The 11,533-nt window shown below is 35.1% G+C and overlaps 1 protein-coding gene across 2 annotated transcripts in view; it reads right to left on the bottom strand.

Moving 5' to 3' along the window:
- The window catches only part of LOC115220926 (spatacsin), a 55,295-nt gene that overhangs the window by 1,074 nt on the left and 42,688 nt on the right, over positions 1 to 11,533 (bottom strand). For both annotated transcript variants that reach the window (XM_029791125.2, XM_029791126.2), the window contains exons 17-21: positions 10,619 to 10,787; positions 8,165 to 8,400; positions 5,332 to 5,440; positions 5,084 to 5,243; positions 2 to 196 (exon numbers count right to left, since the gene is read on the bottom strand). In XM_029791125.2, the coding sequence (XP_029646985.1) occupies positions 20 to 196; positions 5,084 to 5,243; positions 5,332 to 5,440; positions 8,165 to 8,400; positions 10,619 to 10,787 (851 nt within the window). In that variant the 3' untranslated portion in view covers positions 2 to 19. The remainder of the gene's footprint in view (position 1; positions 197 to 5,083; positions 5,244 to 5,331; positions 5,441 to 8,164; positions 8,401 to 10,618; positions 10,788 to 11,533) is intronic.

Genomic DNA, 11,533 nt, shown 5'->3' with positions numbered 1-11,533 from the left:
CCTGTGTCAGAAGCTACTCCTATTTGCTATAAAAACCATAACGAAATGCTTTTGTAGCAGGTTTTTTCATATCCGAGTCAGTTTTGGTAGTTGTCTCTTCAGTCTCAGTGAAAAGATTGTTTTGAGCATTATTTACAATGTAGAATATGTGATCTCGAAGATGAGGACTAGGAAACCATGGAACTAACTGTAAAAGCTGAAAGGAATGAGATGATAATATTTAGCTCAGTTAGGGTAGTGAATTGGCAGAATGTTATCACACTGGACAAAATGCTTAGCATTGTTCCTTCCATCTTTACGTTCCGAGTTCAAATGCTGCCAGGGCCAACTTTGTCGTTCATCCTTTTGAGGTCAATAAAATAAGTACCAGTTGAATGTTGGGGGTCAATGTAATCGACTTATCCCCTTCTCTTTATTTTCATTCCTACAGAAAATGGTTCCTAATTTCTTTGGTCATATTTCCTTCAGGCAATATTTGTGGAGAAGCCTAGTGGAATGTTTAGTGTGAAAGACTGACCAAATAATTTTAACTTTTGTTCATCCACAATAGATCAAAAGTCTTGGAAAACGTCTCTATTGACAGAGCAGCCATCAATTTCATGAGATCCTCAGACACCAACAAAAAGAAATGACATAAAACATAAACATAAATGTTTTTTTTTTTTTAAACAGCAATATATAAGATGGTGATATATTAAGAATGGAGAATGGTGTTCCCAAAAAATAGCATCAAAGATAAAGAGGTAAAGGAATTATCATTTCTGCTTGTGAGAAAGGGGTTCTCTCTCCTTGCAGCTAATAAAGAATAGGGCACTAAATGTAGAGGATGCTCACCTCATTTATTTCTAGTGAAGGCCAGAAAGAAACAAGATGAGAATGATGTACTCTTTGTGTAAATGTTAGGCATGCTTTGAATGATGTAACACAAAAGAGCTAAGAAAGACTAGATATAAGCAGAATCAAATATAATGAGTAAGAGAGGACAGAGCTGATAACACACATATGATGTGTATGGAGGATAACAGATAAAGAAGTATCAATCACTCCAAATGGAAGGAATGTGTGCATGAGTAAAACTAAAGAAAACATGGGTGGAAGTGGTGCACAATTCAGAGAACAGAAGCTTGTAAAGCATAGAGAAAACATGTAATAATGATTAAAATAATAATTTAGAGGTATAATCTAGACATAGTGTTTCTATAAAGGCTGTTGATTATGGGAAATAAAAAGGAAAGAGTTTATTTCAAGCAGATGCAACAGAGAGAGCAGCCATTAAAATTAATATCTATAGAGTAGCAATTGAAATTAAGGATATAAAGAGAGGCAATGCAGCTGAATAAGAAACATTTTAATCATCTCAGCAACTATCTTGATGAAGTAGAGATGTGCTAGCAACTGAGATTGTCATTCAGATAATAGAGGAAGATGTCATAACCAATAACTGGTATACAGGAGCAAAGATGGGTGGCAACTGCAGAGACATCAAATTGTTAGATCAAATTATTAAAGTTACAGTAAAAGTTATTCACAATTGTTAAGGAAGAAGAGTGGCTTAGATGAGATGCAGTTCAGCTTTGTGTCAGGAACAGGCACAAGTGGTTCCATATTCTTAGTGAGACAATTAGAGGGAAAATACATAGCTAAGAATAAATGTCTATATTATGTAATTATTGGCCTAGAAAATACCAGTGGTATTTCAGATCAGATGCCCATAAAAACTCCTGTATGATCACAACCTGTTATAAATAAATCTGTAGAATTTCAGTAATGGAAGCAAAACCAGGAAATGAAAGGACACAAAGTAAACTTGGTAATGACTAAAGTCTTAGTAAGTAGGAAAGAATGGAATAGAAAAGACCCTGCTAATGATTATGGAAAGTGTTACAGCCTTACATGCAGAAAAGAAGTTGATAAAAATTCCATGGTGTACCCAAGTAAAGGCACATGGCCCATTGGTTAGAACATCAGGCTCACAATCACAAGGTAGTGAGTTTGACTCCCGGACTGGGCTGTGTGTTGTGTTCTTGAGCAAGACACTTCATTTCCCATTGCCCCAGTTCACTCATCTGTAGAAATGAGTTGCAATATCACTGGTGCAAAGCTGTATTAGCCCTTGCCTTTCCTTTGGATAAAATCGGTGATGTGGAACAGAGAGGGTGGTATGCACAGGTGACTGCTGGTCATCCATAAAATAACCTTGCCCGGACTTGCTAGTTAACTTTCTAGGTGCAATCCCATGGTCATTCAAGACCAAAGCGTTTTTTTTTTACACATTATAAGTGATGGATGCAAAAGAGGTGGGATTACATGAAGGATGACAGAGATGCTAGACTTCATATGTGGCACATATGCATGGGTGCAATAAGAACTCAGAAGACACAGGAAATAAATTTTTGCAAATGACCAGACATGTCTCCAGAAGTTGTTGATAGCTTTTGCTCCCTAGTTAACCTAATTAATCTAATTAGTAGTAGTGGTAGGTATTCTGAAAGCAGAGAAGCCAGAATAAGAATGGATTTGGAAATGTTCAGGAAATTCTAGAAACAAAAGGAGATGACAAAGAAGGCTAGCCACTGGATTTGGTTAAAAAGAGACGATGAGCGATGGCTAGAAGTATATTGAGTTCTTCATAACCAGCTGATCTAGCAAGCGGGGCCTCATATCAGGAGGGGGCCGTGTGCGCATTGATGCTGTCGAGAGGTAGGCCCCGAAACGGCGCGCATTCTCTCCTGATGATCCCATACACTTGCTAGCTTCCGATATACGGAGCTTTTAACTGTAGCACTTGCATGTGCAAGTTGTTTGCAAGATATACTGATTAGAAATGTGTGAGGCCGGAATGAAAAAAAGACCTATCCACTGTGCAAGTATGGTGAAACAAATGTTGAAAGAGTAGCAATGATGGTGGCTAGGAGATGCATGTATCAACAGTTAGATTTCTTACTTAATATGTTTCTAGAAGTCTTCATCTACCTCCTCTTCCCCTCCTTTTGATACCCTCAGATCTCTCTCATTCATCTCTGTCACTCAAGCTTTCTTCACTTACTGTCTATCCTATGCATTATATGATGCTTTCCATGTAATTAAGTAACCAAGTGGATCTCTGCAAAGAACTATTCCATGATACCCATGTGCTCAGGGATGACACTGGATTCATCCAACACACTTGTCTCACTCTACACATTCTCTTTCCTGTTCATTGTACCATGCATTTGTGTAACAAGAGATAGCACTAGACATATCCCTATTCTGTCATCACACATATGCTACCTCAACACACTCCAATCAGCTGGCTATGTATAAGAGTTAGTCTCATATTTGTTCATTATTCCTTGCCAATGTTGTGACTCATTCAATACTACCTCTAATATTGACATTCTTTACTTACTCCCTCCTCTACCACCACCTTTGCACTCTAATCACTTTGCCTCTCCATTCATGCTTTTACTCACCTCTGCTCATGCAACCCTATCATAGATGTTATCTAGCCTTGCCATGTACAAGGCATCTTTACTGATGCTAGTGCCATCATAAAATATGTATCCTATAAATACTGTAAAGTAGTTGACAAATGAGCAGAGACAATACAGAGCCAAGAGAACTGTTTGGTCTTGTCAAGGACATGACAATCTTTCTAATGCTGATGCTATGATAAAATGCATTCATTATACTCTGTTGAGTGGTTGATGTTAGGATGGGCATCCACCAACAGAATTCCCAACACAAATGAAGCATGCAAATGAAAAGTTCTCTAATCTGACTCATCCAACTTATTTTAGAATGGGTAACAGATGTAAAGATGAAAATTGCTGGTGGCAATGGTTTTTTTTTTTAATAATAATAATAATGATGATCATATAATTAAATGACATGTCACAAGTATTGAGAACATACTTGCTGAGCAAACAATAACCTACCATGTAAATGACTTCTTTTTTTTACATAAATTTATTTGATTTTGTAAATGAACAATGTGATAAGTTTATTTTAATGACTAATCAACTGCTAAGGAATTTACCAGCTTAATTCTTTCATTACCGTATTTATTTTGAAATGCAGTGTGTTTCTGTCATTTGATTTTAAATATAACAAAGAATTTAGTAAAATAACTTAGTTATCATTAAGCTAGTGTTAGGAACATAAATTGTGACTGGTGGAAGATTTTAATCCAAAACTTATGAAAACAAGACATTTAAATTACAGAGCCAGAGGTAGTTTCAGCCAGGTTGGTTTCGAAAGGGTTAATAATAATCCTTTCTACTAAAGGTACAAGGCCTGAAATTTGGTGGGGAGACTACTAGTCAATTACATCGACCCCAGTACACAACTGGTACATATTTTATCAACCATGAAAGGATGAAAAGCAAAGTTGATCTCGACAGAATTTGAACTCAGAATGTAAGGACAGATGAAATGCTGTTAAGCACTTTTGGCATGCTAATGACTCTGCCAGCTGGCATTATTAATAATAATAATAATAAGAAGAAGGAAGAAAAAGAAGAAGATGACACCCTTTTGTATATCAATAGATCCAAGATTGAAATCTGATAGAAATTTGACTTATTTCTAGCAGAACATGGAATTATATACAAGGTCATTTGTAGACCTGATAATCCCATATTATAAGATATATAACCAGGTTTCTCCTCTCCAGCAAGGCACCTTCTCCTGTCCCACTATCATATCTTAACTTACCAAACACCTAGCATAAAACTACCTCCCTCAATATTATACTTCACCTGAGTTGAGGAGTTTTGTCTTATGACTTACTGGGTAACCTCACTAATGATGGTATTATATATAAAAAAGACACCCTGTATACTCTGTAAAGTGGTTGGCATAAAGAAGGGCATCCAGCCATAGGAACCATGCCAAAACAAAAACATTGGAGCTCGTTGCAGCTTTATGGTTTATGGGTCCCTATTGAACCATCCACCTCATGCCAGTGTAGAAACTGGATGTTAAATGATTATGATGGCGATGAAGATGATAATGTATAAATGAAAGATATCAAATTGTAGGTTTCTCCTAAAACTGACATTATAGCCAAAAAATTTACGAGAAAATAAAAAAAAATGTTTACCTGATCTTTGGGATATTGGTGCAGCTGTGCAAACCAAAGGAATGGTAACCAGTTATTGGTTTTGGCACAATTCTCAAGAAATCTAGTAGAGTAAGGCAGATGAAGATGATAACACAATAGAATAGATTGTGTCCATAAATGACCGGCTTCGAAACCAAAACTAAAAAATAAAGAAACAAAATATCATAAACAAATTCTTAAATAAATAGTTACTTTTAAGAGAGTAAACTAGTTACTATAAGACTTACGGTGAAACTTCTTCCTTTTCAATGTCATACTCAGTAGCATCTTCTAAAGTATTGAGCAGCTCTGAGGCTGAATTCCGTTTTCGTTTAAGGCAGCCCATTAACAACTGACCTAATCACAAAACACAATGGGAAAAAAGGTATCAAATTACAGCAACAGACACAGAAAATATAGCTTACGCTGGAGACAATATCCTCATTAAGTATAAATGATACAAGAAATGCTTGAGAGAGAGAGAGAACATGTGCTTTACATTATTTAAACAAAACATGAAACTTTTCAGAAGCAAATGCCAAAACAGAATGAATGACTATTATCTTGCTCGTTCAAATGGATCCTGTAGAGTAACTTGCTTGAATATTAACTTTTGTTTCAGCTGACAACGAACAGATGTCTTTAAACTTACATGTAAAGGGTTTACACTTTGACCTAAGTATACAATGTAAGTGATGTGATGCACACGTATATCACGGTAAAGTCATATTGTAGTGAGCCAAGAAAGTCTAATTAAAATAGAATATGAACACAGTGCCATGCCTTTGATAATTATTTTAACTATATGTAGTCTGTACGAAGATAGATATTCTCTCAGCCTTGCTACTCTTGACCCAGCTTCACTTGTTGGATCCTATGAAAATGTCCAAGCCATGCTAACACAGAAGACAGATGTTAACTGATGATATTGATATATACACATAGGCACACATACCTATGTGCCGGTGGCACGTAAAAAGCACCATCTGAACGTGGCCAGTGCCAAGTATAAAGCACCATCCAAATGTGGTTGATGCCAGCCCCTCAACCCGTCTGGCTCCTGTGCTAGTGGCACGTAAAAAGCACCTACTACACGCTCAGAGTGGTTGGCTTAAGGAAGGGCACCCAGCTGTAGAAACATTGCCAGACCCTAGTCAAACCGTCCAACCCAAGCCAGCATGGAAATGGACATTAAACGATGATGATGATGACATACATACACATCTGCAATGTACTACTTTACAATACATATAACCTTCTATAATGCATAAGGCTTTAAAGAAACCTCTACATGGTCACTGAATATAGTAGAAGTAGCAGTCAAATCTCATTCAAACTAGCCTTAGTGTCTAATATAAAGACACAAAGGATACACACACACACACACTATGGGATGAAGTGGTGAGGACAGATCTGAAGTTGTGTAATCTCAAGAAAATAACAAACGACCATACTGACAGCCAATTTGCTGTATGTAAGGAAACCCACCCACCTATTCATACCAGGCAAGTGTGTGTCTGTATGTGTGTGTGTAAAGTCAAGCCCAGATCATCGGTTTCTATCATCACCTCTCTTCCATCTAATAACTCTGTCTCTTATCTTCCACATTCTCCCCTACTACTTGTCTCTGTCTCTGTTATTACATATCCCTTTATCACTCTTCTGTCATCCATACAACTCTCACATGCATTTCATGTCTTCACCCTTCATGAGTTCTTACCTCTATTTTTTTCTCTCATCTCTCAATTCTTTTCTCAATCTCATTTTTCTATGTCAGATCTCTTCTGTTTACCATACAGTGCAGCCAAGATGCAACTTCACTTATCCGATTACCTACTACTCTTACCAACACTCAATGTGCCATTCACTAGTACAGGACCCAACTACTTTCCATTCCTTCATTCACCATCTTTATTGATCAACTTCTCTAGCCCATCTCAAAGTCAGTCAACAGAAAGCAACCTTCACCCTCTTCTCCTCTATTATCTGTCATCACCCCATTTTCACCATGCTACCAAATTTTTGTACCTTCTCTCCTACACATCCTAAATCTCAGTCCTTGATCTATCTCCTAAATCATGATGCTTTGTCATCACTGCAACCTCTTGCTCACACTGTTGTCCTGAATATGTATGTATCTCAGAATACTGCATACCGAATCTTTCCTTTTCTCACCACTCAGTCACCCCTTATCACACAACCTGCTTCTTACAGTCTTTCATTCTTGTCTTCTATGCCGCAAAGTGGCTTGCAAGTAAGCAAAGACAAGGGGTTGATAGCTTCTTTAAGTCATGTCAAGGATATGATTACCTCTCTAATGCTGATGTCATGAAGAATTCACCCAATGCATTATGTAAAGTGGTTGGTGTTAGGGAGGGCATCAAGCTACAGAAATCAAGCTTCACTACTAATATTTTTACTATAATCATTTCTTAAATATAGCCACAAAACACGTGTCATTCTTCTACCAAATATATGTTTTATAATCATTTCTTAAATATAGCCATGGAACACGTGTCGTTATTCTACCAAATATATACGTTTTATTTATTATTTTTGCACATTATTTAATCATCGTTATATGTTTTATCTTATATTTAATCTTTCTATATGTAATTTTCTAGATGGTATAATTTAATTTTTCATTATTGAATTGATAAAAGATGGTTTTTTTCTAATTCATATATACACATATAATTTATATATACGATGATGATGATGATGATATATATACACATACATATAAATACACACATATATAATTGTGCTCTACTACAAAGGTACCAACCAGTATACTGTTGTAAGAACTCAATATACTTATACTTCTTAAAAGATGGTTTTTTTCTAATTCATATATACACATATAATTTATATATACGATGATGATGATGATGATATATATACACATACATATAAATACACACATATATAATTGTGCTCTACTACAAAGGTACCAACCAGTATACTGTTGTAAGAACTCAATATACTTATACTTCACAGAACTAGTAATCTCAAGTGGCAAGAATGTGTGAAGATAACTCTTGTTCACTTGTCATTCATTTATACATAAATTATATATACCTGTTTCTTGCTCAAATTGCTGGTTATAATCCTTTCTCCATTGAACAGAGCCTCCCCAAGACTTCAGCTTGTTCATTCTATAAGCAACAATCTTATTACCAATGTTCACCAACAAACGAAGCAAAATGCTATCAACTCCAAGCATTTCTACAAAAGCTGCACATGATGCGGATACTTGGCTTTGACTGAAATACTTAACAGCCAGTTTGGTGGAAATCTGACAAGCATATTGCACTCTAAGGTAGAAAATAAAAAGTAATAAATTAGAAAATTACTATTTTTAAATCTCACAATGAGAGATATTCAGCAACAATACTTTGCAGTATAGATTGTTTGCCAACATAACATGGCAGTCCTGGTTTAGGACTAACGTTGCTGTAATTTAGTCCCAGGAGACATCGTCTCCAGCTGGCTATATGATATATGGACACAGATCGTGTTGTACAGCCAGCTGGCAATGATGTCTCCTGGGGCTAAATTACAGCAACATTAGTCCTAAACCAGGACTACCGTGTTATGTTGGCAAACAATCTTTACTGCAAATAATAATAAAACATAGCATTCATAAATATTAAAAAAAAAAGAGTTAAAGGAGTATTCAAAATTAATTTGAGATTATTCTGATCACAAAGACTGGATAGAATCATATATTCACTCTTTGTGTATACACAGAGCAATTTGTACCGCTGCTAATTTATTTGTACTCTACAGCAAATAGTATTAAAAATGAAGGTGGTCCTGAAACCTTTACTTTAGAAGTAACACATTATAAAATGAACTGTTGTTTCTGTTGTAATAATGATTAAATGATGTGACGATAACAAAGATACTAATGAAAAACTGATCATAGTAAATTAGATGGATGTCTGATAAACTACTGGCTCACTGAAGTATCAGTGAAAAGCTTCATCAGCATGTGGTGTAGACAAGTCAGGTTGGTAAAACTTTAATAAGTTTTGCCATGGAAGTACCAGGGTTCACTAGCTCAATCTATTGAATGAAACCTGTACCCTAAATATCTGAAATGTTTCATTATTTTTCTGGAGCTAATTTTACTGTCCTCAGAGATAAAAAGCAAAGTTACCTCAAGAAGAATTTTAAAATTCAGAAATGTAAAGCACCAAAATGAAAAGACTCAGACCCTCCCCTCTACCATGCACATCTATTATTCTGGCAGATTAATGCAGTCCTAATAAAACTTGTAGAATTTAATAAGTTTGTCTTCTGCAAGGAACTATGAAGTCTAACATTTTGAGTAAGATATTTTATTAGAGAATAAGTGCAATGGATGCTTGTGAAAAATACCGAAGTGTAAGAAATATAAAAAAATTATTGGTGAGTTAACCAGGCAGAACAGTTGATAGTAGGAAACAATAACAAGGTGATAAAAAGAAAGAACAGGAGAAGAATGAGGCAAAGGATAAGGGTTAGATAAATTGCTGTATATGAACATTCAGGCAAAACAAGAGTCACAATGTATGCGCATACATGTGTATGTAGGCACTCCCACATGAACATATGCCCAAGCATGGAGAGAATAAAGGATTAAAATGATTAAGATACAGAATATTAAGTATACATTAAAAAATAAGCGCATATGCCCCAAAAGTATATGTGCAAATATTGCACACACACACACACACACACACAAAGGTATGTACACACATTACATGAATATGAGTGAAGGGAGGAGATAGTTTGAGAGAGGACATTTCACAAAAGTGTATAATTTTTAAAAAATCCTAAACAGATACATCTATGTTCAACTGCATTCACTCAGTGTTTCAAAAGATATCAAGTTAACTGAAGCCCTGAGATTAGAAAAGAAATAAAAATTATAAAGGAAAAGTGTCTGTTGCTGTTTAGACTCAAGTCAGCTCTGGTTGAGAATACCTAAGATTAAAAATTTTTCAATTGCAACCATCCTGTCTTTGCAAAATGTACATTATCCAAACTGTACATTATCCAACATTACAAAGATACACTACATTATCCAAAGTGTTTTTTTCCTAAGGAGGTTCAGTATGATTTGAAAGGAATCTAGCTACTATTTCTAGAAGGTTGAATTACTATGTTGTGGCTCCCTTGTTAATTTATGGAAGAAATGGTTGTTGATGCTAGTAGAAGTCATGTTGCTTATTTTTGGTTTATAAGAAAATAAATTGTTGTATGGTTCTAACATAACAAATTATTATAAGCTTCCTGACAATTTTTAGTTTCTATCTACTGGAACTCTATAATCCCAAACTAGGAAAGCATCAGTCCATAAACTTGTTAGAACTTGACTTTCTTTTGTAAACTACCAAATATTTAGATATTCTATTGGTAGATTATTACACAGATTCCCCAGTTACTTAATGGCAGCTAATTAGGCTGAATGAAAGAGAGCTCTAGGATAGAGTTCTACACAAGTGATACATGGAAAATTAAATGAAAACATTTCAAAGTGTTTACCTATGTTGAGCGATAACAGTGCCATGGTTGAATTCATCAGTTAAGAAAGAGCAGAAAGCAAATGTAGGTCTTCCTTGCCGCAGATAATATGTAAAGTCAATGTCTTCATGTTGAGCATATTTAGAAACAAGCTCAGGTAAAGAGAAGTGAGGCATCACTTTCAAATTTTCTGCAAGAAGAAATCAAAATCAAGTGTAAGTATAACTGTATCAGGAAATCTGTCTCAAAAGAAGCTAGAATTAAGACAGGAGAAATAATTTGTATAAAGTTTGAAAATTAAAGACAATACTCGCTTCCACTTCAATTTGTTCTTGTACATGCTAGATGAATTGAGGAACTTTGTTCATAAGGACATTAAATTTGTAAATGACAATAATATTTGGATTGATTAAAATTAGAAAGAACAAATTTGGAAATAGGAAGGAAAAATCAAAATCTTGAATTTTATGCAACTCTCAGTTTTTACTCCTGTTCATAGGAAGACATATACAAGGAACAAAAGAAACTGAATAGATTTTATATTGAAGAAAATTCTAGTTTAAGTCAATAATTTAATAAAAATTAATTTCTGAGCATAGTCACTGAAATAGTTAGCAAAAAGATAAACAAAAATAATAATGGAGTCAATTCAAAGAGATGTTTCACAACTATTTTATTTCTGATATCAAGGATCCTCTCACTGAAAAGACACCTAATTTCGATTTGAAAATCTGGTAAAAAGAACTTAAAAGTAGGGCCTCAACACTTTCACTTGATTTACCAAAATGTTTAGTTAAAGGTTTAGTGATATGTAAATCCTATTGTTCATTTAGAGTCTGCATGTTTTCCTTTTAGTAAAAGGAAAACCTGGGCTGAAAAGTTTGTGTGTGTGAAAGGATAGTGACATGCAAAGTTTAGCATTGATAATCTTCTCCT

The sequence above is a fragment of the Octopus sinensis genome, linkage group LG17 (genome assembly GCF_006345805.1).
Source record: "Octopus sinensis linkage group LG17, ASM634580v1, whole genome shotgun sequence".
Classification (NCBI taxonomy): domain Eukaryota; kingdom Metazoa; phylum Mollusca; class Cephalopoda; order Octopoda; family Octopodidae; genus Octopus; species Octopus sinensis.
This window is presented reverse-complemented; position numbering and strand designations above follow the sequence as displayed.